The following is a 26,784-nucleotide window of genomic DNA, read 5'->3' on the forward strand; positions in this document are numbered from 1 at the left end:
CCCCGAGCATAGGACGGCCGTCCCGGCCTCCCCCTTCCCCGGAGACGAGAGGCTTTCCCCTCCCCGCCCAGCGAGCCGGAGCCGGACCTTCCCCGTTACCTGTCTCGTCCGCCAGAAGCACGGGGAGCGCTGCACCGCTGCCCGCCGCCCCAGCCTCCCTCCGGGTCCCGCCTGCGGGACTTCAGCTCTTTCCCCTTCTGTCCTCCTGTTTGTCTGCCTGCCTGCCTCCCTCCTTTTTACTTTCCCTGCCAGTGATTTAAGCCCAAGCCAAAGGAGGCACAAGGGAAAAAAAATACAGCTCTGGGCTCCAGGTCTATAAATACAGTTCCGAGAGAGCGCCCAAAAGTTTGAGAGGGAGGAAGGAGGACGGCAGCGTACAGAGACAAAAGCTGCCGCCGCTCAGACTCCCCTCGGGTTCCGCGGCGACGGACTGAGCCCGCTCCTTTCCTGGAGTGGGCTGTTTTCGGGGGCAGGGCGGCGGCGGGAGAAGGTTGGGCGCACTCGGGCCCAGCCCGAATTAAGCATTTCGGGCTTAAATACGTGAATTTTAGTGAAGGGGGGAAAAAAAAAAAATGCAGTCGGTGGATCCGCCAACTTCGCAGCTGCTAGTGCAAGTGGAAACTTCCCTAACGCGGCTGAAGTGGAAGCCGCTAGTGGAGAGTGGGTTATTTGGTTTTGTTTGGTATGGTTTGGTGAAACCTAAGATGCTGAACATTTCCTTGTTCTCTCCCTGTTTTTTGTGCCCACCGGCGAGAGAGAAAAAAAGCAGCAGTCGGCCCTCTCCCTAAAGGAGGGGTAGCGGCATCTCTACCTGCTCTGTGTCACTGTCCTGAAGGAGTTTCCTTCGGGACACTGTAAAAACAACATGGGCGTGTCGGACGGGAAACGGCCAGCATATGTCTCGTGTATCCTAAGTATGTATTCACGTTAACTACTTTCTTCTTTATCCTACGTAAGCAGTTGGTGTCGGGCTGAAAGCATTGCTCTTAGGACCGAGCAATACCCGGTTGTACTGTGGTCATAACAAAAACAACAGCAACAGAAGAGTCAAGGAAATGTGATACACCGGGTGAACCAGGGAGAAACCGAACCGGTTTTGGAGGTCGTCTATCTGGGAGATTGGAGTTGTAGGGAGGAAGCAGATGTGGAGTTAGGAAACGAAGCTAGCAAGTGGAGAAAGTGACTTTCAGTGTGCAGGCAGCTTCTGAAAGCGCTAGGAGGTTCGAGCCAAACTGCTCTGCAGCGAGGGTGCCAAGTTGAAGCAGTGAGAGGCCGCAAAACACAGTGTGGAAAGACGCTGCCTGGAGCGCCCGTCGGCAGAGCCTCCCGCCGCCCTCCGGGACGGGACCGGAGCGGAGAGTCCGCCCTTGCTCCTGCCCTTTTCCCTGCCCCTGCCTCTGCCCCTGTTCCTGCCCCACTGGCTGCCTGTTCCTCCCCGCGTCTGGGGAGGGGACCCCTCACCCGCCGGGACAACGAAGTACTCGGCGGCTGCTGTAAGACAGAAGGAAAGGGTGCTGAGGGAATAAGGGCTGAGAGGCAGAAGGAGGCAGAAGGAGTTAATCAGCAGGAACAAATAGACGGCAGCTCAGCGCTGAAGCTTTGCAGGCGTTAGTGCTTGCTTTGCACGCCAAGCAATATGCAGAGGGAGATACCCACTGAAGAGCTCTGCAGACTGCAGGCTTCAGAGGGGCTGTACTGGGGACCCTCCTACATCTTACACTGTTGCAGGAGGTAGCTTTATTGTACAAAACGGGGGGCTAGAAGTTCCTCCTCATTGCCTTGCCCCATGCCACTGTCACCCAAGGAGGAAGAGTTCAGTTGGCTTGTCAGGCTTTGGGCTTCTTGTTTGCTTAGGGGTGGTGAGAGTTGTCCATGGCATGATGTTTGGGTAGGGGAAAGGATGAGGAGAGAAAAATCATTTATCTGCTTTATCTTGGAAAATTCACAGGTGGTCAACATCTGATGAAGTAAGAGCACTGTGCAGTTTTCATGGAAGTGGGGCCATGGAGCCACTCCCACTCCCTGGTCTAACTCTAGGCACACTTGGTGTTTCAGACATGGAACACTTGGAGAGGAGGCTTCCCCCTCCATGCACATGTGCTGCCACCAGGCCACCACAGCTTTGTTGATGACAGATTTCTAGTAACTGCAGTTATTTCCAGGGCATGGACTGCATTGCCAGGAGCAGGAAACAGAGAAATAGAGGCAGAAAAGAGCTGCAGATGGATGAGGCCAAAGACACCCCTAAGGTGTGGGCACAGGGTCAGTGAGATGCAGCTCATTCTGCACCCTCAGCCAGTGTCCCCCTCACTGGAGCAAAGCTGACAGCCCTCCAGGAGCAGCTTGCAGCCAGGGCTCTGCCTATTTAAAGCCTCCACTGCTGCTGCAGACTCCAGGCAGCACATGCCAATCCTCTCGGCTTGGCAACATTATTTTTGGCTGTGGCTCCCTCCCACAGTGTAGGAAATACAATAAAATTAAAACAAACAGAAAAAAAAAACCCAAAAGAACGAACGAAAAAGATGCTGAGCAAATGTTCCTGGTGGGGGAAGGAGAGGAGCCCATGGGTGCCATGTGTCTGACCCACCACGATCGCCTTCTCTTTGCCCATAGCACCTCCGCCTGTCTGCTGTGTAGTGGCAGGTGTGGGGTGACAGGAAGTGGCAGCATTCACTGCCATGAGGCCTTTTCCACCACCGTTGCTGGTCCTGACTCTCCTGGGCTAAAAGAGGGTGGCCACCCCTTTGGTCCATGCCATGGCAGCAGAACCCTGTCCCAGGCCCCAGGGTGTCTGCTGGAGATGGGTTTGGGACCACCCTGGACTGGACTGCATTTTAGGTGTGATAAACCCCTGTGTGTGGACTCTGTTGGCTTAGGGATGATGCTATGTCCTGCTGGTGTCATCCAGCCTTAGTTTTCACCCTGCCTTCAGGGAGAGATGTTGGGATGCACTGTGGCTTTGCCGGTGCAGGTGGAACCTGAATTCTGATGTTGTCCGTTCTATTACCACATTTCGGCCTTAAAAGTGGAGTAGTAATGAAAATAAGACATTTAAATAAATTCTATTGTTGAACTGAGGCCATGGGAGTTGTAGGCACAATGCATACCAGAAAAAAAGAAGCCCATGCTTCCCCAGAAAACTTTATCTGTCAAAACTTCACAGAAAACATTAGAGGATGTGGTTTAGGGAGGGAAAATAAAACCATCACGGGAAAAAGAAACCCCTTTCACTGGTGCAGAAGAAAATACCACATAACTTTGTAATGGGAAAGCACTGCTTGATTGTGTTTCTTTAATCTACCAGCCTATGTGTCCACTTCTATGCAGAGAGCATGAATATATGAATTTATGTAAAATACATATTTTACTGAAAAAAAGGGTAGTATTTATACTTACAAGATGCATAAATCTATAAATTTTGCCACATTCTTTGGAGAGGCTCGTGTATTACTGTCCTTCACACACTGTAAAGACTGATAGTGCTTTCCCCATGCCCTTTACACACCTTCCAGCTGCTTCAGCTCCTCCTATTTCCAACATATTTTCCTTTCTTTGGATCAGTAAGAAGCAGAAGGAAGACAAGGAGGTAGACATGATGGGGGTGTGGGCTGGGTGGATAAAGAAAGAGGTGGAACTTGCTTTGCTTTGGTTTTGCCTTAGCAATCAGTACCACTCTTGTGACAAAGCTTGCCTTTGCTCATCCCAGTCAGACAGAGCTGCCTTTGGCCTAGACTGACCTCCTGCTGCTGGCAGTCACATCTTCCTCTAACTTTCTCTGCTGCTTCTACTCAAGAGCTGAGTGCTGTCCTGCTCTGTCACTTGCTTGCACTAATGCATATTGTATTGCAAAATATATTTCTTCGTTAATGAGTTCAGCTGGTTAACAGAAAGATTAATAGTCTTACCTTATTAACTTGAGTGCATGTGTCTCTATATTCAGAGTATGCAAAAAACTACAGGGTACGACTAAGTTACAGGGAAGTTCCATTATAGCCTTGCTTTCCATATGTTCAATGTGTTCTGAAAATGTCGCCTTTGGAACTCAAATTTCCTGTGTCTAGTAAAAACTATTAACGTGCCAGGAAGTCTTCCTCTGAGCACAAAACTCAGCCTTTCAGAAAATTCACTGTATGTTTGAAGTATGAAGCAGGACTTACATTTTAGCTTAAATACTTCCAAATAAATTTTTTTGCTCTGACCTTACATGTCCTTTGGAGGCAGGATTGCTTGTCCAGCTGCTGGTACAGGCAGAGTATGGGTTGCATTTTAAAATGGACTCTGAGAGGCTTGCTATACAGGTTGGCTGCTGCCAAAGTCCAAAACCTTTATGCCAGATTTTGGTAGCTCCTCAGCGCTGTACTGCAGTTCCCTGGGCCTTTACTGTTCCATTCTTCTTCCTTCTTGTGGCTTATTTCTACACAACACAAATCACCTGTGGTCACTTGTGACTTACACACATGTAACTCTCCTGTCATGTAGCTCATTCTATTTTTATATGCTTGTTTCACCTTGGACATGCTGCTGAGGTTAGCCAGCGCTTAAAAGCACCAGGCTCATCAAAGGGTTTGGTTGCCCCCGATGTGATCCTGGTTTACAGTTTAATTTTGGTAGGTGCACAGAAAATGAACACTGACAGCAAGGCATGTTCAGAGATGTAGATGAGAAAGTCTGCTGTGATTTCAGGGTGTGCCTTCATAAATCCAGTGAAGAAATGCTATTGCAAAATATGATAACAACACACCTTGCTGTGCACCTGTACAGCCGTGACTATGAAGGATCCCTATGACTACCTCAAATATCTACTTTTGACCTAAAGATTTTATTTTATTTTTTAAATAAAACTGTGAGTTTTGATTTAGCCACTACAGCTTCTTTTTTCCTCCAGACAGTGCTCCCTGTAACAGTCACACCAGTACAGCAGTGTAGAATGATACTCCTAGAACATTGTTTCCAAGTCCAGACTGTAGATCACCAATGTTTGCATGTAGTAAAAGTCTCCACCCAAGGATGTGGAATTTGGCTTCCTTGAGGTTGTCCGTTCACAACCTTACATCCTGGGAGAAGATAAGTTTGACAGTATCTGCAAAACTTAACCTTAGTCTTCTGTCAATGGCTGCTTAAATTCTCCCTCTTCCCTACTCAGAATGCTAGTATTTGCCTTCAGCATTCAAAGTTTAAAATGTCAACACTCTGTAAGCTTCTTGGCTAGAACAAACTTCCCATAGCTCATCAGTCCTCCCTCTACCATGGTCTGCTGTTCACTCAGCCGCTCATGCAGGGACAGGTGGAGTTTTTTACACCTGAGAAAGTTACTTGTCTTCTTACCAGTAATCTCTCCTTACTAACATCCTGGAATGACCCCTCAGTCCATTTTTCTTGAGTTTTCTTTCCAGTTAGTTAAGAAACTAATCTGAAATCCCTCTCATAATGCATCTATGAGCTGGGAACCTGGTTGCAAGCAGATGACGTATGGGCCAAAATGCAGGGATAAGGAAAGTGGTCTGTGGTGTTGCCATGTCAGAGAATATAAAGAAGCAATTATTTTGCGTCTGTAAAGAAGAATTCTGTAAAGAGAGGACAGATTATGTAATCTTCATTTTTCCTGGAGAAACTTTCCTCATCTTAGGCTGAGTCAATAAGCAAAGCAGAATCAACAGAGTACAATGTAAGGGCTCATAAGATGCATGAAGTACATATCAACTCTGAATGAAGTTGGATGAACATTCAAGCCAGTGAAGTGGAGCAATGAGCACAAAAAAGGGGACCTATGGAAAAGGAGGAAAGTAAAGTGACCTCTCCTTGGGAAAACTGAGATGCAGCTCTCTGACTGGGACTGGAAGGGCACACAGCAAGGCAGAAGAGAGAAAGGAGCTAAGTGGCTGATCACTACCACAGTTTACAAGGCGAGGGTTCCTGCTCCTGAAGCTTGCCTTTGCTCATCCCAGTCAGACGGATCTGCCTCCAGTAATTTACTGGTGCCTTCTCCTGTTTGCAGTCTCCAGAGAGTACAAGATTTTCAGTGACTGGAAGCAGGTACTGCTCCCCATTCACTCTGTTCCCACACAGCCCATTGATGGGTGATCAGAAGGAAATTGTACCCTTCAGAATTCCTTCTCAACCACCAGTGTGACTGTAGCACTAGCTTTTAGTGGCATATCAAATCTGCATCTTTGAAAATTCTTATTATAAGGAGTTGGAATGCCTGTAATGGTTCTAAAAATGCTTAAATAACACATTATTCAAAGTAATATTATCTTATTTTAATATTTTTGTTTAAGAAATTGATTAGACAATCTTCACAGATATTCCCAGGCATGTGAATGTTCAGGGGAGAAGAAGTCAGGAAGACTCCAACATATTCATGATTGTCAAAAAAACAATGGAAAACATATCCATTGGTGTTGGAGGAGTGTGCCACGTACCATTTTATTTCCCTAGCATGATATTTTCTCTTGCACACTACAAGCAATGTGAGAGTGAGTAAAGACAGGGCTTTCCTTGAGTTCTTTCCCAACTTACTGGGCCCTGCTCCACCAATGATGAGTACTTTCTAGCCACCTGTCTCAGGTCTCCTGCACCTTGAAAACTGGTGGAAATCCTTGGAGATTCTTCTCCTTGGAGACATTGTGCAGGATACTGCAGAAGGCTGGATTAGAAATGAGACTTCCATCAGAAGTGATTTGGTAAGGAGGAGTTTCTTTTCTTTAGCCTGCTGAGTTCACACTCTACCACTCTCCTCCAGCTGACAGTCTTCAGCTGGTTGTAGTGATACCAGCTTGAAGAGGGCAAGAGGCATTTCTAAAAATGACACACATGCCTTGCCAATATGCATACTCTTGGAAGGGAGCAAGGGCCCTACTGTTCAAACTGGTAAATGTCATCTCTGGGACAGCATCCTGCTGGTCATCTTTCTACTCTGTGGGTGACAGAGCTGCCTTTTGGGCTGAGATAGCTAGGTTTTCTCTGTGATCAGTGAAGTGCAGCATCCACAGTGTTAACACTGGCTGCAGACCAGTTTGGGAAGCCCACTCGCTCAAACCTTAGCTATTACTTTAAGCACATTAGCAACAGGAACAAGATCATCAGTCATCTCAAAAAATCTTTGCTACTGTGAGATCCTCAGCTGTCTTGCTGACACCATAATGGCACAGAGCTGTAGAAGTCTGGAAGAAAAAGACACCAGGTGGCAAAATCTTCCGTTCTGGACAAAGATGTCTGTCCCCAGAGGTGGATCCTGGAGATGGGAGGCAGGAAAATCTTGTGGTCAAGTCTCATGTGTATTTCTTTCTCTTGCAGAAATGCTGAGTGTGCCCAGACTACATGCTGAAAGTATAGTTTTCTTTTGCACAGGCTGTCATGCTGGTGTGCCTCCAGATAGCCCATAGTGACTGCGGCATGCAATAGGTGTCTGGCAGGCTGTCACCTCAGCACCCATTAGCAGAAATAAGCTCTCCTGCCTTTTTTTTTTTTTTTTTTTTTTTTTTTTTTGCTGGCGATATTGGTGTAAAAGTGAGATATTCACATGAAAGCAACCTTTGCTGCCTTCCCTAACCTCTCTTGCATCCTGCTACAAGAACACTACAGCCACATTCATAAGTGGTTGATCCAGGTCCAGGCTGACAGGAAAGGACAGAAATGAAAGCAAGAAGCTAGGTTAGCAGGCTAAAAGCACTTTCTCAAAGGAGCTTGGGAGGGGCAAACAAGTTCTTCCTCTGACCACTTGGAAACATGCTTGCAAGCTGATGTGGGCTAAAAGCCCTGAAAGCCATGCTTAGAAATCTCAGCGCCAAACCTACCACAGGACCAAATACAACCACCTATGTAACCATAACATAGTTAAGAGTCTGTTATAGGAGTATGGGCCATGTGCAGCTTTTCAGGTGCACATTCATATATATGTGTTTGGTCAGGTCAGGTAAGAGTGCTTGCATCTAGAGCAAGAATATTCTGCCAAGTCAATCTGAATATTATACGACCCATCTCAGAAACAGTGTGGTATGTGAAGTTCAGTGGAATGAGACTCCTTAACTGGAGCAGGAAGAAGACTTGGATCTGGCAGATTGGTTTGCAAAAAATAGGAAACCAAAATAATTGTCCTCTAAGGGCCTGCCCTGGCTCCATTTCACAATGTTCTGCCATTCTAAACAAAAAAAAAAAAAAAAATGAAAAGAAAAAAAAAGGAATTAAAAAAGGTAAAAAACCCACAACCTGGTACAAAAGTACAGCTGCTACAAAGTTAGTTAATGTGCTGCTGGTCTGTTCACACAGCTTGGCTGAAAATGCTGCAAGGCAAAAGTAACAACAAAGATGTGCACCCCTTCCCTTCCTGTTCACCTTAATGAGGTGTGAACTCAAAAGGCTCTGTAAGCTGTTTAAATGCTACTATTAAGCCTTGGCTATTTTTTTTTTTTAATTATTATTATTAAAAATAATGATGTTACAGTTCCTCAGCAATCCTGTGTGGGGAGAGAGGCAAGTGTCTGGGGGAAGAAATTATACTTTACTGTATTGTTAAGGACAATTGAAGAACTGAAGGCAGTCTGCTGTGTGGAATGTATAGGAAATTTTATGCTTCAGTGTGTAATCTCGTAGTCTTCTTTTACTTTGTTCTGGTGATGATGTGGCTGTGTGGTGAGGTTATGATAGTGCTTCCAACATATTTTAATAGAAGAAGAGGATTAAAGTAAAAGTACATGGTACGAGACTATTAACTAGGAAGAAATAGATTCTGTGCATCAAGATTCTGCAGCTGCTTCCCTGGACAAGGAAAGGGAGACCTGCTGCTGGCTAAAATTTTATATGCTGTATTTCCTCTCCTGTGTTGCTTTGTTATCCACAGTGAAAAATCTGGTCTGCTGTAATCGGTAACAACTTTGCTACTACTTGCTGAGGCTTTAGGATTTTAAAAATAATTTTACAAAATCTCCTTTAATTCTCTCTTACCTAGTATGTCAGCGCAGGGCTGGGAATGAATGGCACTTTTCCCTGTAATGGCAAGTGGGAATTCCAGGCTTTGGTTGGCAGTACAGGGCATTACTAACCCTTGTATCTGTAAGCCTACTGACCAACACTCCAAATCTCTTTGCCCAGTGCCTTTTACCCTAAACTGTAGAGTACTTGCCTGGGGGAAGCAGCAGAAGAAACCATTTTGGTGGTGCCAAGCTCAGAGTTATAATTCTGCCTAGTGGTTACAAAACTATGCAGGAGGCTTGGCAGGGCCGGGAGCCCATAAAGAGTGCAATGGCACAAGTATGAACTTTCAGAAATAATGAGCAAGTGTCGTGCACATGTTCAAATCCTGCATTTTCCATGGTGTGTGGCTCAGATGAACCTGAATGCAGGAATAGCAAGCAGCACCTTTTTAGCTACAGTAGGCTTTCCCTGAAAAATGTGAAGCTCCTACTTTGAAAGCTGGTGGGATGAGAGCAGTTTTTCACATGTGCAAAATGATGTATTGGGAAAAAGCTACCTGGTTTTCTCATTTGTCCTGTTATGCATAAGGACAACTCATGCACACAGCTAAACTGCTCTGAGACTCTGCCTACCGCGCTGTTGCTTAATGTGATCCTGTTTAATCCGTTGGTTCTGTGACTGTGCTACTCATAGACTTTACTGTTGAACCATTGATATGCCAGATCCTCATTCACTCCTTTTATTTTCCTGTCCTGTTAATTAGTGAGGAAACCTTGAAAATGCAGAGATTTTAGTAAAGCAAATTGTATCAGCAGCTTTGAAAATAAGTCTTGAAAAATTTGATCATTTTTACGAGTTCTGTTTTAAAGATGTCAAATAATTTTTGATTGTTACTTGTTTTAGTGGAAATTCCTCTAGTGAGTTTTTCTCGCTTCAGATTGTTATCTACTCATATCCAAATAGGTAATTGAGCATGTTAAAATTATCCATGGAGGAAAAATCTTTTACAGTCTTTTCATGTTTCATCCATTATGAACATTAAAAAGTATCAAGTATACAGATATACAACAAAAAACATGCAGAATCAACAGAACTTAAGGTCAGCCTGGTGTGAAATATGTGAGCTTTTGATTATATCTGTGGAAAAGAAAGCCATAATCAAGACAAGCTAGTGCTATACAACTGAGGAATGAAAGGCAATGGAAATGACATATAACAATTTTTGGACTTAAAAATATGTTCAAGAAAATTGGCTGTGACAAACAATCTAAGCTTCAACTAAATTGAGTAACTATGGCAGCTTTGGGTAACACAATTTTTCTTCCTAAAAGACTACAATATCTATTGCTTTCCCTTAAGCCATTATTTCTCTTATTTGATACAAAAAGTTCCTGATTCATTGCTAAATCACTTGCAGAGTTAAGCTTACTAACTATGCAGGCTCAACAAGAACAACAACAATCAGTGAAAAGAGAGAAATCTGTAGAGAGTGATGACCCTGTCTAGTAGAACTCGATTCTTTGTCAGCAATCACAACAGCATCACCAGAATTAAACCTAGGAGCATCAGAAAGCCTGGTAATCTATGATGAAATGTTGCCAGACTTCTTGTAATGAACTCTGTTGAGTACTGATGACCAGCCCAAATCACTAATTGTCTGTGACTCTCTGACTCAAAGCTTGACATTTACAACAAAGAAAAAAAGGTATTAGTAATTTAAAAAATGAACACTCACAGATTCCGTCTGGTGTGGAGGAAGGTCTGCTCCCCATGTGACTTGCTGGCTGTCACGAAGTTTACAAAACCTGTGCCATGCAGCATGAACAGTTGTTTAACCCAATCACCGACCATGCAAATTTGTAATTTCATTTTTCTAGGTTTGACTTCTTCATAAAAGAATCAGTAAAATACAAATAAAAAAAAAGAAAACCTCCATGGACTTAATTATTCTTAAGTCTGAAAGCTTATGTTTCGGGGTTTTTTTGTTTTTTGGGTTTTTTTGGTTTTTTTTTTTTGTTGGTTGGTTTTCCCCACCTTCCCCCCTCCATTTCATGGCAATTTGTGCTTAATTTTAAGTGTAGAATGTATTTTTAGCAGCTTAGAATGTTTTTCTTGAATTAAACAAAATAAAATTGACTTCCTGAGAGGCCCCCATATTCCCAGCAATGGTTTCCAAGCAATTATGAAGATTCCTTAGAGTTTGTACTCAGCAAAGCTTATTCTAATTTTTTTCCTTTTTTTTTTTTAAAGGAAAATAATGTGTTTGTTGTCTGACTGATTAAAACTCTTCACACACTTTTGCCTCATGCAGTTCTGTTTATCTCACCGTAAGTGCCTCAGTTCCAAAGGATTTTTCAGATGCAGAACCCTTCTTTGCAAAGTGCCTTACTGCCTTCCTTCAGGTTTGGGCTGGAGGACCGCAGCTCCTCCGGGGTGAAGTTAATCCTGCAGGGAGGGACTGGTATGATGTGGTAAGTTTATAAAAGGCATCTGAAGCCGTGAAATTGCATAACCTGTCTGCAGAAGCGTGTGAAGGAATGTACTTCTCAAGCGTGGCCTGTGAGGGCTAAACTGAAATATCTTGAGGTAATTTTTGTAATTAAAGCTTTAAAACACAACCGCGAGTAGCTGGGCTCTCCCTGTGCCCCTCGCCCAGGCGCGCTCCTTTCCCTGCCGCCCCGCGGGAGACAACTGGCCCCCTCGAGCCCCCACCGATCTCTCCGTCCGGCGCACGGCCTCGCCCGCGCTCCCCATTGGCTGCCACTCGCTTAATATGCAAATAACGGCGGCGGCCCCGGTGCGTGCGGCAGCCGCCAGGCGGAAGCGCCGAGCCGCGTGTCCCGCGCCGGCGGCACCCGCTGCACCGGGACCGGGCTGCGGGAGGGAGGCAGCGCGGCCAGGACGTGGGCACCTACATCGATACATATGTATATTGTACCTATGTATGTGGCTCTGTGTGTGTGTGTGCGTGTATATATGTATATAACAGTTTAAAGAAATTTGGAAAAAAAATTTCTTGGACCACGTTCAAGCCAGCCGCCTCTGAAACGTGCTTTCCAGCCTGGCAGCTCGAAAGAGGAAGGAAGACTGGGAAAGGAGGAAGGGGGGGAGGTGGGAGAGGGAGAGAGCTGGGGCTGCCTGCAGGCTGTGGCTTCTCCGCCTTTTCCCTCGCTCCGGCCAAGAGTTTTCATCCCGTTCGGTGTCAGGCAAAAAGCCGGCAACCAGAGTAAAATAAAAACAAAACTAAGCCAACAGCCAGCCAGAGCAAATAATAATACATACCCCGCCGCCCCCGAAAAACCCAAACACCCTCTCCCACCCAAAGAAATCAAAACCCAGCAACAACAAAGAAAACAAAAATACCGCAACCCAAACAAAAAGATAGAAGGCCACTTCTGGAAATGAAAAACAATAATAATAAAAAAAATACCCAAACACACCGAGTCCTTCAGAATAGAACAGATCCGTCTCCTGGAATATGTGAAGCAATCAGCCTGGTTGTGTGCGTTACAGATTTCAAGATCTCATTTATTTAGTACCAGACACTGCTATGGTACGTGGTGTTTAGTTTTTTCTTACTTGCTTGATTCTTGTTTTGTAATTCCTCCAGGCTAAGACTGTGACTCTGTCTTTTGAACGTGGATTTAATACCCTCTTCTTAAATGCTGATATCGCTTCTGCTTTACAGGATGAGATATAAGTGCTGGATTGTATTTATTTTGCTTTTATTGTCAGCTTTTTTATATGGGTCACACTTTTATGCCAGGAATCAGTTGATTGGAGTTTGCGTCCAAAAGTGCTGAACTTGGCGCATTTCCTGCTTCAACTTTACCCCCTCCCCCCGCCCCCGCCTTCCTTTTCTTCTCTGGCAGGCAGCTATCAGTTAAATGCTGGAAAGGATTAATGCAAATGCTACATTGTTTGTAGCTTGAAGACAGTTCTTTCCTCCTCTTTCTTGTTGCTGTAGAGATCGCTTCTTTATCCACTTTTTAATATAATATTTTGTCTCTGGTTCTCTCTGTGGTTTTCGTAGTTAATGGGCTGCAGTGTTAATGTCTAATGTTGAGGAAATGGCATTGCTGTTGTGTATGGTCTGCTCGATAAACTGTCTGGAGGCTTGTGCTGGTCTCTTTCACGCTGTATTGCAGGATGCAGTGTTCGGGTGGCATTTCTGGCTTGTTTTTTAAAGTTACTTTAGAGGGTTTCTCTTTGTTCCCTTTTTTTTTTTTCTCCCCCCACTGCCGTTTTGTTGTGGGACCTGTGTGTGTATTTTAATTCATTCCTTTCTCTCGCGTGTCTGTTTGTATGTGTGTGTGTGTCTGTCTGCTTTCCCTCTTGTCCTCTCTTCGCCTGTGTGCCTCGGCCACATTTTAATGCACAATATCCCATCCATTAAGTTGTGGTTGAATGCAGAGTGTGTAAGGACTTGGCAGCTCTCAGGTTGAAGGGGGCGGGGAAGCCAGTTTCGACTCTGACACAAGATGCCGATGTGGCGTGATCTGAATTATTATTAGGGCTGCGAACATGGCCATCTTCTCCTCCCGCTGGCTGGAAAGCGCTGCCACTGAACTTGAGACGGGACAGACAAGATCTCCAACTTTTTTTTTTTTTTTTTTTTTTTTTTTAAGTACAGTAGCTGGCACGGAAAAGGCGCCAAAACACACAAGATTAACTCGTAACGCTCTCTGAAGCAGTTCTGAGCCGCAGCCTGTACAATTTTATGTCCAATCGCAAGGAAAAGAAATAAATAAAGCACTTTTATAATACTAATTTGGGCAGACATTTAAATCCAGCTCCTAGACATCATGCTCCCCGCCACCCATATTCTCAAAATCTGGCAAGTGATATGAACTGTTAGAAAAGATTATGCCGAAATTTCGTTGTTGTTGTTGCTGTTCATGTGGGGGCATTTAAGATCAGCAAATGTAAATTTTTAAAGAATTTATTGCATTGGGGTAAGAGGGTTTTCTGCCTTTGTAAGGCTGAGAAAGTAACCCACAGCGAGGACAAAAACTGCACACTTGTGTAACCCAAAACGTTGTGGTTTACAGCTTTACACTTGAGGTTTGGTGTTTTCATTTGCTGGTCTGGGAGCTGTGGAAAGCTCAAGTATTACAGCCTCACCAAACCATATGTGGACAGGGGTCAAGCATGCACACCCTTCGTGCACACGTGTCTCTGTATGGAGCCAATAGTGAGTTTCTTTGCTTCTGATTGTGTATATGCATACTTTCTATGGGATCATATATATACATAGTTTATACAGGGTGTGTGTTTCTTCTATCACCCAGAAACAAATAAACGAAAGTGCTAGTAAATATTATGATACCTTCATTTATAGGTGTGATAATACATTGACTTGGGAGTTTTTCTGATTGCTGTTTGCATTTTAAATCATAAATACCTTGCAATTCAGCCACATATGAAATGCAACATATTATCAGTTTGCTTATTTAACTAGTTATGTTAATTCCCTGAATGTTTTCTATCCAACTTTCTGTGCATATGCATGCATTAATATATACATACATATCTATAAGTGTACACAATACACCTGGACATAAAAACACTGACCAAGGCTCTGATTATCCCAAAGATGTGAAAGTTTGTGTGTAATTTAATTTGATGGTACAGGAAGTCTTGCAAAGCACAAAGACCAGTCATACAGATAGAATGACTATTAGATAACACTGTGGTAATATAGTATGGTTTAGGCAATTTGTTACTTGTAGTTGACATAAACTACACTATATTGGTGTTACTCAGTATGCATGTATGTACCTAAATAATTGTATATCTAGTGGACATGTGTGTGAATGGCATTTTCTAACAAAGGATGAAAAAGAAGTTAACAGTATTGCTACTAAACTAGATATAAAAATCACTGTAAAGCTTGTATTTTGGATCACTGAGACCTCTTATTGAAAGGTTTTGCAGCTGGTTCTCAGATATCAAATCTTTTAGATAAAATGCCATATGCCAGAAGCAATTGTGTCTGATTTTCACAAAGCAACCTCTGGAATTTTCATGAAAACTTAGTTGCTTGGTTCAGTATGTGTATGTTTAGATATAAACTGCTCGCCAAACTGCCTGCTTGTATTCTGAGAGAATCTTAGGCTGCACACTTTAGCATTAGCATTACCTTTCTCTTTGATTTTTGATGCATAATGGTAGTTTTGTGCTCCAAAAGTTGAAACAGTTGCGCAGTTGTCTGGCCAAAAACAATGAGCTGAAATTCAGCTTTAGGAAAGATACAAGCGGCCTAACTGTCCTTTCCACTTTTTAGTGTTGCTATCTCTGAAGTCCAAGAGTGCCATTTTGCAGCATCTGGTAACGTTGTGATCGTTGTCTCTGAGGGATAGAGGGGAAAACCAGGCCTTCAGTGCAAGCCTGCCATACTAGGATTTGCACCACTGGCAGACAACTGCTCTGGGGAGTTAGGACGGGTGGTGGGGAGAAAGTCCATCTGCCTATGGTGTCAAAACCCCTTTCTGGTTCTTTCCTGAGATGAGCTGTCTCAGATGCTGCAGTGTGGGCAGTGGATGTCCTTCCATCCTGGGCACCCTGGCCAGGGGTGAGTGGGAGGCATGGGAAAGGTGTGGGGACAGTCCACCCTCTGAAAATGACCTCTCAGCGAGGGTAGTTCACACACAGCCTCAGCATTTGCCACTTCCTGGTGTGAAAGGTGCATTTTCTTCCCAGACGTGTTTTTGCTGCATGTGTGTCCACCTGCGCATGTGTCCAGGAGTGTGTTAGCAGTGCTGATATCCACCTGAGGGCAGGATTCCTCAGGCCATCCCAGCCCCATGTAGTTGTGTCTCTCACCAGGAAGGCTGCATGATGACTTTGTTTTCTTAATTGTCCACATGGGAAGGATAGCTGTACTTCCACATACAGTGTGGAGGTTGGCATAACTGGCAGTGAGGACAAAAAGCAACTGTTACCCAGCCTGGAGCTTCAAGGGCAGAAAACCTACAGCAGTAGCATGGTTGTTAGTGCGTGGGGTGGGAGAGAAGGGTTTTTAGGGGGATGAGGTTAATGCAAGCCAGGACATGAAAACAATTGAACCACTTTCCCACAAAGGTATCCCACATGCCAGCGCCCAGCCTTGGTGGCTGCTGTCATCATATTAATACTGTGTTTCTCCAGGCTAACCCGGTTCCCAGCACCCTTGCAAGGAAGTGGGAGAGAGTTGCTCTTTTTTTAATTATTTTAATGAAACTCTTTCTCCATTCTGGAAAGAATCTTTAGCTTGCTTTCCTGTGAAAGAAATGTGTGTGTGTGTGTGTGTGTGTGTGTGTGTGTAATGAGATAGAGGGGACATGTGCACATGTGTGTGTGTGTTTGAGTGTGTGTGTGTAGGGTTCTCCCAGGACAAATCCTCCCCCCTGTACGGGTTCCTACTGGGATTAACTAGGAGGAATAGAGCTGAAACATGCCTTTTGGGTGCTCACTTGAGCATGCTTTCACTGAACATGCACTGGGAGCCTGGGGGTTAAACTGGAGACAAACCCATGGCAAAACATACCATGGTCACCTTGGCTCCTGAGTCTTGCAGAAGACAAGATGCTGCTTGAGATGAGCTGGCCAGGCAGCTCCATTTCCCACGGCATGCCTTCACAGGAGGGGCCTGTTCAATCCTGGCCAACAGATGGGCTTTGGGGAGGGAGGGTCTGGCTTTGTTGTGATTCCCAGCAGTGCTCTTCTGGGGCTACTGGCACTTGCTGCTGGGCTGGCTGGGCTCAGCTCCCCTGACCACTCTGTGTAGAGATGCAAACCCACCCTTCACCTGCTCCTGTGGGGTTGCAAACCCAATTCCACCTCTTTGCAGTAAGTAGAGGGATGCAGGAAGTAACCAGCTTGGTGTCTACCCTTACCTTGCTCCTTTTGCTTTTTCCTGCTTGCCTCTCCTTGCTCCTGGCACCTTGCCAGACTGTTCTTGCTTTTGGTGCACAGGTCTCTAGCACAAAGCGGTCCCTTGGCCAGGACCTGCTGGAGAATGAGGCCTTCTGCAAATGCTGCCTGGGAAAGGGGAGACTTGTCACATGCGTGCAGCTCACAGGGGCAGCCTTGCTGATGTGGTGTTGGGGGCTTTTCCTGATCCTCACAGAGGGGTGCAAGAGAGAAGGGGGACAGAACGGGGTTATTATGCTTTTAAATCAGGTCCGCAGTAATGGCTTGTTGTGTAAGAGTTCAAGCGCTCAAAGAGGTGTGTTCAAGGACATCAGTGCATTTGTGCCAAGGGGAATGTCTTTTATGGTAAATTAACTCCAGTTAAATTGAATATTTATTCAAAGGGAAACTCTGGTATTTAAAGCTGGTGTTATCAGCTTTTTGCAGTGTCTGGGTAAAGGAGAAGATGATAGGATTTGGGGGGTATTCTACACCAGATATGAAAACAAATGTTGCTTATTGTGGTTAACCCCGCGTTTGCCTCATCCCTTCTTGCCTGAGTGTATGCTCCAAACTTGTCACTTAACAGTGTGGTCTGTAGAAGGGAAAAGCCGTGGCTGCTGCTTGAACCCCGCAAATCTGAGGCAACCAGGCAAGTGCAGTCAGAAACAGCGGTGCGGGGTTGCGGCGTGGATTCTGCAAGGGGTTAATGCGTTGGGCTCTTGCTGTTTCCTTTGACATTACCTGTCTTGTGCGGGTTCTCTCCTTTCCCTGCCCATCCCCCTGCTTCTTTTGGTTTGTAAATTTATGGGAATTGCAGCTAGTAGACTTGGCAAGCTCCCCTCATTAAGAGCCCTCTTTGAAAATGGGCTGTGTTTGAGCATTTCCCTAATGAGGACAGGACGGGGTTAAAAAGTGACCATTTCATGGTTGACTTGAACCTGCCTACTTTTCCTTGATGTGTCGTTGTGAAATGCCTGACGTGAATAAACTCTCACTTTGGGCAGGGAGGAAGTCAGCGGTCCCTCCAGGACGCCGCCGGGGGCCGCGCACCGGCACCGGGAGGGAGGGAGGCAGCGCCGGTGCCGCTCAGCCGCCCCTTCCCACCGGCGGCGGAGGGGCGGGGGGAGATCGCACACACTGAGCCCCCCGTTCCCGCTGTGCGCTGCTCGCTTTACGGGAGCAGAAATAACTTTCCTTCACTGCTTCCCTCCACCCTCCCCAGCTCCCCCAGTACAAGCGGCCCCGGGAGAATGAAACCGGGCCCCGCGCCTTGTTGCTGCCTGCGAGCTCCGGGACAGCAGGCACCGGCGGTGCCGGGTGACGGGGTGCGGGGGGGGCGCCCTCCCTCTGTCCCTCGCGGCGGGCCGGGGGCCGCAGAGAGGGCAGCGGCGGCATCAGAGCCCTGCCGCCAAGGACGGGATCGTACCCCGAACAGTGGAGAGGGAAAAGAGAGCTCCTGCAGATGGCAACCTTCCCCCCGCGCCGTCTTTCTCTCTCCGCCCCCCCACCCCCCCGCGCAACTTTCTCCCGTCAGAAGAGAGGGAAAATGAGGGATGTTTGCAAAACGTGCTAGCTCCTTCTGCAGCGCTAGCTGGTGATTAATAAAGGGGGAGGGCAGGGGAGGGGGATCTGTCGGAGAAGGAATGTGTCTGCAGGAGGAGGAGTGTAAGCGGTGATTGTGTAATTAAATAATAATAATAAAAAATACTTAGGTCTCATCTGGGCAGAGACCGCTGCTGGAGCAGCGGGGTCCGCAGGGTGTGACCGCTCCGTGTTCCAACTCCCAAGTTTTGTGGAGCGAAGGGGACACACGCGCGCATAGGCGGGACGCGGCGCGGACGCGCCGGGAGCGCACCGGGAGGGAGCGATTTGCCTTTTGAATTTCCAAGGGATCATTTCTGTTACAGAGCGCGTTCGGGAAGCGGTCCCTCGCCATTAAACCCGCGGCGCGAGGGCGGGAGCCGCCAGGCCGCGCGCTGCCCGCCCCGGTGCGCGCCCCCGCCCCCGGCTCGCGCCCGCCGCCCGCATGGTCGCTGCCCGGCGAAGTTTGGGCTGCCATCGCTCCCCGGGATTGTCCTGCTCCGCTGCGGGCTGTAACCTTGAACTTTGGCGAGCACGGTGACAGAGCCGAGATAACAACACACCGCCACCGGCATCTTTAGGGGGGAAAAAGAGAAAGAAAAGGAAAAAAAGAAAAGGATAAAAAAAAAATTCCCAAACAACAACAACAAAAAAATCCTCCCGCCCACCCCCCCCCCCCCCCGATTCCTTCCCCCCTCATCTGGAAAACAACCACCAGCAGCAGCCGCAGCAGCAGCAGCAAAAGCAAGACTCCTGCGCCGCCGACTACAAGAGGGTTAAAAGTGTAGATTGGATTTCACCCCGGGAAATCTAGCACACGGAGTGAACTTGAATCTTTGGCTATTTAAGGAGGACTGGGGTTTGTTGTGAAGTTGTGGTGATCCAGGGCAGAGCCCCGTTCTGATTGATTTCATCTTCCTTGAGTCTCATATGACTGTAAAATGGATAAATGAAATTATTCCTTTTTGAGGCTTTTCTTAGGGGCTCTCCGGGCAGCGTGTTCTCAAAGCGAAGTCATGATGTATTCTCCAATCTGTCTCACTCAGGTATAGACGCAATTTTTAATTTAATTTATTTATTTATTTAAACTTTATTTATTTATTTATTTAGATTTTTGTATGTATGTGAGTTGTTAATGAGTCATTTCTAGTAGTTGTAATGGGTTAAAGCACAGTTGTAATTGCTTGTCTGATGCAAACTCCCTCTCGCAGGAGGGAATAGTAGAGAATAAACTGTACCAGGCCATTGTTTTGGGGAGATCCATTCAAAGTGTCACCCGCAGACGAGTACTGTTGATTTGTTGGTGCATAAGAAGTCAAAGGTTAACAAAATGGAAATGAGCATAATTACGCTAAGAAGCATGTTTGAGAAGTATTGATTTGATTGGAATCAAACGATTTGCTCTCTTTTCTGCTCGCCAGTCTAATGAAAGGGTTTGAAAGGAAAAGTGGTGGTTTTGAGTTAAAAAAACCCTCAAAACAAAACCTAACTCTCGCCGGTGCGAAGTAATCCTGTCTAATGCTTGCTTAATAATAGTAGGTAGCCTGCCAGCACCGAGGGCGATACGAGCGGGACGCCCGAGCCGTGCAGCCTGCCCAGTTCGGCGGTGCCAGGGCACGGCATTTCCCTGCTCCCGGCTACCCCGCGACGCTGGCGGGCGGGAGCATTTCTCCGAGCGCCGGGAGCGAGCCAGCCTTTCCTCCCCACCGCCCTTGCGGCCGCTTTCCCGACCCTGGGCGGCGGCTGTCACCGGGACGGCGGGAGGGAGCTGGGAGAAGCCGCGGCCGGCGCGGCGCGGTGCGGTGCGCGCAGGGAGCGGGGAGGCGCGGAGCGGTGCGCGGAGGGCTGGGGGGCGGCCCGAGCGGTGGTCACAGCGGTGGCAGAGTGTGGTTTTTGAGACCGGAGGGAGTTAGGGAGCAGGCTTGGGGAGTTCCCCGGCTGCCCCAGGAGCGTCCTTGCCAGGCGTGCGCTAACGGGGGGCGAGCGCCGGGGCACCGGAGAGCGAACCCGGTATGTAAAGCCCAGCGATAGTTTTCAGAGGCTTTTGTGAAAGTCTGTTTTAGGAGGATGTGATGTAAACTGATTAAGCGATAACTGCTGGCTTTCACATTGGCGCAACAAATGGCTAAAGAAGCAGAAAATGGGCGAAAGTAACGTCTCCCGCAACGTTGTAGTTCAGCGGCCAGCGATGCGCCTACAGTGGCACGGTGAATAAATAAATATGATTTAAGTTATTCCACAATTAGAAAGCATTGTAATTCAAAAGGACTGAAGTATTCGGAAATTGTGAATGAAGATGGAAACAACGATAAGGCTTATGCAGTGATTGGTTACAGTCCTGTAGCTTTTTGGCTGACACATTTTTTATTGTTTATATTTTGTTTGGCATCTAAGTGTGATTGACTTAGATATGGATATTTTCAGCAAGTAAACGTGAGCTGCAGCTAAGCAAAGCTGGAAAAGAGTACTGTTGAGATATTTCTTCAACAGAAAAATGAGTGCATGTAGGAAGCATTTTGTGTAACAGATAACGCACATGCTTGCAGGTACACACATACAAATAATTACTTATGGTGGAATTTGCAATTTGTAAAAATTAATTCTGTGTGGGCTGTCCATCCTGCGAAATTTTTGACAAGCAATTGGACCTGTGCACTAGAGTATAAACCTGAGAGTACAACTTAAGAAAGTGGATTTCACACTGGAAACACACAAGTTTTTGCTATCACCTCTATTACAGCGGGTAGTTCATGTTGTTGTTTCCTGGTCTAATGACATTTGCACCCTCCCTTTGCATATGTCTGCTTATTGGACTCACAGATGTAATAGATTTCCTCATTCTTTACAAATCTGCATTGAAGTACTGCACTCAGGTGTGTATGAAAACATCGCACTTCTACAGCCATAAATATAGGAAAGCAGTTCCTGGCTTTCGTGTGTCGATAACTTCCCCATAATATTTTACAATCACACTGTGTCATGTGCCATGCAGAGACAGTTCCCATTTAGTGTTGCCTACATTGAACATGGTTTCAGAAAACTGCTTTTAGTTTGGAATCTTTCTCTGCCTGTTTGGAATGATAAAAGCATTTTAAAAATCACCTTTCCTGTTCATAAGTTAAAAATGAAGGTTTCACTGGCAATGAGAATTCATACTTTGTGTTATTTTTTTAAAGCAAAAGAGTGAGTTGTGACTGAGTTAAAGTAGCACTGCCAAAATTGTTCTATTGTGTTCTCCATCTCTAGGGCTCTTGCGATGCACGTTGACTGTGGCAGTGTACACTCAGAGGAAAATATTTTGGTAAAATTTCTAAACACAGAACACCTGTTTGGACCGAGCTCCTGGCAAAAGAAGTAGTTCAGTTTGTGCTGCAACAGTGCTGAAGCAGCTTTTAGAAATGAGTCTAAAACCCAGTGTACAGCTTTAAGACAAACCTTGGCATTTTGAATTTTACCCATCACTCTTTCAGTAAAAGTTTGGTGGGTGTAAAATAACTCCAAGGAAGAAGATGACTTATCAAATGTAATTTGAATTTTGTTGGGGTCCTTTCCTCTTCTTCCCACGTGCCTCTTTCCTCCTGTTTTGGAATGAGTGGAAACTGTATATATCTCTCTTACTGAGGCGTGATAGGATGCAGTTACTGCAAGCCTTTTAAGTGCTTGGTCTCTTGTGGTATTTTTGCCTTGGTTTATTTTTATGTTATGGTGGTCCAGGAAACTCAGAATCTGTTTTTCTTTTTTTTTCTATTTTTCTTTTTCTTCCCTCTCCTAGAATATGTTAAGCCTAGAGAAGGGAAATTGAGTACATGAAGTTTTCCCTAGAAAATTCCTGGAGTTCTTAGACCAGGTATATTTATTGTGTGCTCCTCAGTTCAAGCTTGCAGGAACAAATTTTTGTTTGATACAAAGTTTGTAAAAGTGAAAAATGGGAGAAGGGCACTGCATTTCCCCTTTACCTTTCACCAAAAGAAAACCTGTCCTATCTATCATCATTAGGTGACTGTTATTTTTTCCTTTATTTCCAAGCTATGCAGATGTTACACAGTAACTTCCATCTTAATTTAAATTGCCAGCGCACAATGGTTCACCTGAACTATTTGATATGACAGTTGAAAATCTTACCTCCATAAATCACTTTATTGCAAGAGCAACTGCAGTACATGAATAAGCACCACATAAAAAAAAAAAAAAATCAGTATTGCCTGTATGAATATTAAGGGATAAAAAAATCAAATTCTGTAGATGGCTTTTTAGGAGATTTAGTGGAGAACATGTGTGATTAATTGCAAATCTCCATTTAGGATCATTTTTATGGGCACTTCTTCTTGTCAAGTAATGTTTCATTTGAAAGGACTCCAGATGCATAATGAATCTCTCAAAGATCTCTTATAATATTGCTTTATAACAGGAGGTTCTTCGCTGTGTTTCTCCTTCACACTCTTTCACACACATTTTTATCTTTAGGACTTACCGATATTGTGAAAGGAAAGCCGGAATTAAAAGTCGCGCTCCCCCTCCCCCCCCCTTTTTTTTTTGTTTTTTGTTTTTTGTTTTTTGTTTTCTCTGTTCTCTGGAAAGGAAACGTTCAACCACTGTAGACTGGAATTTAAAAAGTGCATTTTTTCTCTACAAAATTTTCATAGATAAAATGCTATAGGTTATGATTGTAAATACTATGTGCATTATCTGAAGGCATAGCCATTCCAAAATAGTTTATGTTGTTCTTCTTAGAAATGAAAACTAGATGTGCAATATTCTAGTAGCACAGAATATTTCCACATTAATTTCATTTCTATTTTCAGTTATGAATGCTGAAGTCTGTTTAGATGTAGGGGAAGTCATTGTATTGAGGCAAAAATTAATTTCTCCCAAAGCTCTTCAGCCTCCTGCTTCATTCCACCTTTAGCCCCAGCTGTTGGAATTTTCAAGATCTGTAGTAAATCTGTTTTATTCAGTCTAAAATGAATTGTAAGGATTTAACACCATGCAGTCTTTATGCTTATGTTGATTAAAAAAAAATAAATTATTTGAATACTTCTATTAAGATGACTTCTGTTGAAGAAAAAAATAAACTTTCTTTGGTAGTTATAATTGAGGGGAAAAAAAGCATGGCATCAGAAAGTGTATGAAGATAGGGAAGTCTTATCATGGGCTGTGGTTACTCAGAGCAGTATTGCCTTCCCACACAAAGAACAGATTGTGGTTTAACTCTTTCCACGGCCTAGTTTTATGTGCCAGTATAGTATCAGAATTGTTCAAATCTCTGCTGGAAACTACTAATCAGTTTAATTATTGCCTTTGTGGTTCTTTGTCAAGCATCATACTGTAATGCAATCTTTTCTGTCTCAAATTATCTTCCCATATTGTCTCTTTCCTCTTTTCTCTTTCTCTTTTTTTTTTTTTCCTTTTATTTTTATTTTTTTAATGTATTTTTTTTCCCTGTAAAGGTAACATGGTCTTTAGGTAATCTGCTTGCAACTTTCCAGTTGTTTTCTGTTTGACTTGAGGATGGTTAGGGATAAGAGGTAACTAGATCTAATGGTTTTTTTTACCATTCAGGAAATTTTAAAGTTTGTTTGAAATTTGAAGATTTAAATACTAAATTCTTGGCCTGAAGCTTCTACAACAGCAGTCTGAACCCTGTATAATTGAGACCATTAGTTATACTTTCATCATTTATACCTAATGGAGTTAATCAGCCTATTGATTAAACATAATTCATTCCTTGTCTAGCAGCATAGCTAAAATATTAGTTTGATAATTGTATTCCTGAATATAATTGTATAAAAAAGGGTCAGTTTTAGTTTGATTGCACTGTGCCACTCACTAGGCATTTAAAACTAAATATGCTTGCACACAGGAAGAAAGATACCTCCTCTAAGTTCTCTCTTCCGAGCCAAAATACAGTAATGTTTGATAAGCAGATCACGCTGTTCTAAGCAGGGGATTTTCTCACAAAAAAGAAGTTTTTGGGAAAGGCCTATTTAGATATTAACGTGAATGTGTAGGATGGTACTTTAAGCAGACAAAATGAATTAATTTAATTGCTGTAGGATGTACTTGTAGACAAAAACTAAGCATTACCTCCTTAATGCAATCTGTATCGCTGCTAGGCAGAAGATAAGAACTTGCAAGTGAAGCCAGATGACAGAAAGGGATATTTTAGAACTGGAAATAAATTACATGGATTTCACAAAAGCAGCATTTGACCAGCGGTGCACTTGTAATGTCACTCTGCCACAGCATGCAGAAACACAAAGAATGCAAAGTTTGTGCCAAGTTGCCATTTTTCATTGTACACCTTAGATTGATTTTTAAGGGGTTTAGAATAATTGCCACACTCATGTGATCAGTTAACAAATTAAGTGACTCTGTGGAGCCTCAAAACCCACGGTGAAGCTGCCGGAAGAACATAAATGTGATTTTTGTTTTCAACTTCATAAACTTTTATTTTACACAGTTTTGGGGTGGTGGGAGGGAAGCCCGAAGAGCTGAAAGTAATGAAGCTTCTGTTCAGGATTTGTATACGACACACTGTGTCTTTTGCCCGCTTTCCCTTACTGTATACTGGTTTCTCTAGTTACCACCACTGGAATGGTGCTGTTTCAGTGCTGGAATGCTGGACGTTTGATAAGAAAATGGATCAAGTTTAATGGCGCATGCTCTTTGTGCCACCAGCAGTCTCTTGCTGAGAGCATGCTCCAAAAGCGGGAACTGTGTGGCATTACACTGAGCATGTATATGCTTTGTGTTTCTGTGCCACAGAGAAGAGAAATGAACTGTGGCATTCGCCTCAGCCTTCTGAACATTTCTGCTCAGATTTTTTAAAACTGTATAGTGTCCTGTTTGTGCAATGGTACTTTTCTTGATGTTAGCCATTCACTCAGATATTTAAATGTTAGGAACAAAACATCTTGATAGCGTATCTTTTAAATGATGTCTCTGCAGGCTTGTGGGATGAAATGAGGGGAGCCATACAAAATAAAATGTTCACATGGTTCTTTTGAAGAGTGAAATATGGGGAAAATGTAATTCTCTGTGTACTTTTTGTCTGCCGCCTGACAGTGGTAGTAATTGCATAAAAGGTGTTATGCAGAAATTTGCGTAAATTTTAAGTGTTTATTTTCTTTGTCTTGGCTTTCTTTTTAAGATTTTCAGAAACTTTGATTGACACTGCTTTGATTATGAGAATTTACTGACTTTGAGTTTTCTTCTTTTCTTTTTTTTTTTTCCCCCTCCACTTCTTTCCACAGGATGAATTTCACCCGTTCATTGAGGCACTTCTTCCACATGTCCGTGCAATTGCCTATACTTGGTTCAACCTTCAGGCTCGAAAACGCAAGTACTTTAAGAAACATGAGAAACGAATGTCAAAGGATGAGGAAAGAGCAGTCAAGGATGAGCTACTTAGTGAAAAGCCTGAAATTAAACAGAAGTGGGCATCCAGGCTCCTGGCTAAGCTGCGCAAAGATATTCGCCAAGAGTTCCGTGAGGATTTTGTGCTCACGGTGACTGGGAAGAAGCACCCATGCTGTGTATTGTCCAATCCTGACCAGAAGGGTAAGATAAGAAGGATCGACTGCCTGCGACAGGCTGACAAAGTCTGGCGTCTGGATCTAGTCATGGTGATCCTGTTCAAAGGCATCCCCTTGGAAAGTACGGATGGAGAGCGGCTCATGAAATCCCCACATTGCACAAATCCAGCACTTTGCGTCCAGCCACATCACATAACAGTATCAGTCAAGGAGCTTGATTTGTTTTTGGCATACTACGTGCAGGAGCAAGGTAGGAAGCAGATTGTTGTTTCTATGTTAGTATGTCAAACTCTGATTCCAAGTAGCCCTGTTTCCCCTACGGGCTGGCTTCCAGTGAAACATTATTCTGTGGTCTACAGACATAATGTGGGTACATATCCATATGTAAATCAGCATGTATATGTATATCCTTACATACACACATTCCTACACATCTGTGTAACTAACATGTATGTTTCACTTACATGCCTTGTTCTCTTTCAAGAGAGAGCGGGACACACCAAAGCAGTCCTTTAGTTTCACTAAAGTTGCCTTTTCTTTTTGTCAGAAAGTGGCAATATATTGTGTAGTTTTTCAGTGGTGACTTCAGAAAATGTTCTACTTGTTTTTCAAGATGTTGTTTTGTCTTTTTTTCTGTTCCCCCGGTACTGTTAGTAGCAAATGCAGGTATGTGCAATTGCTCAATCACGATAAATACTACAAATATTTATTATTGTCTTTGTAGTTACAAATAATCAAGAATTCATCCTTAGACTGATGACCCTACTGTCACTTTGAAGGGGACTTGCAGACTTTCTCATGTCTATAAAATAAAACACGAAAAATCTTTAGCACAGAAATACTGCTTTCTAGATAGCAT

General features: G+C 44.4%; 1 protein-coding gene across 9 annotated transcripts in view; it reads left to right on the top strand.

Annotated features, from left to right (window-relative positions):
- Window positions 1-18,530: 18,530 nt before the first annotated feature.
- The window catches only part of NFIB (nuclear factor I B), a 169,764-nt gene continuing 161,510 nt past the window's right edge, over window positions 18,531-26,784 (top strand). For 7 of the 9 annotated variants that reach the window (XM_030512274.1, XM_030512277.1, XM_030512275.1 and 4 more), the window contains exons 1-2: window positions 18,531-19,436; window positions 25,644-26,175. In XM_030512274.1, the coding sequence (XP_030368134.1) occupies window positions 19,407-19,436; window positions 25,644-26,175 (562 nt within the window). In that variant the 5' untranslated portion in view covers window positions 18,531-19,406. Of the gene's footprint in view, window positions 19,437-25,099; window positions 25,247-25,643; window positions 26,176-26,784 lie in introns of those variants that run through there. The other 2 variants (XM_030512281.1, XM_030512283.1) reach the window with 1 other exon arrangement.

Source organism: Strigops habroptila, chromosome Z, assembly GCF_004027225.2.
Source record: "Strigops habroptila isolate Jane chromosome Z, bStrHab1.2.pri, whole genome shotgun sequence".
NCBI lineage: Eukaryota > Metazoa > Chordata > Aves > Psittaciformes > Psittacidae > Strigops > Strigops habroptila.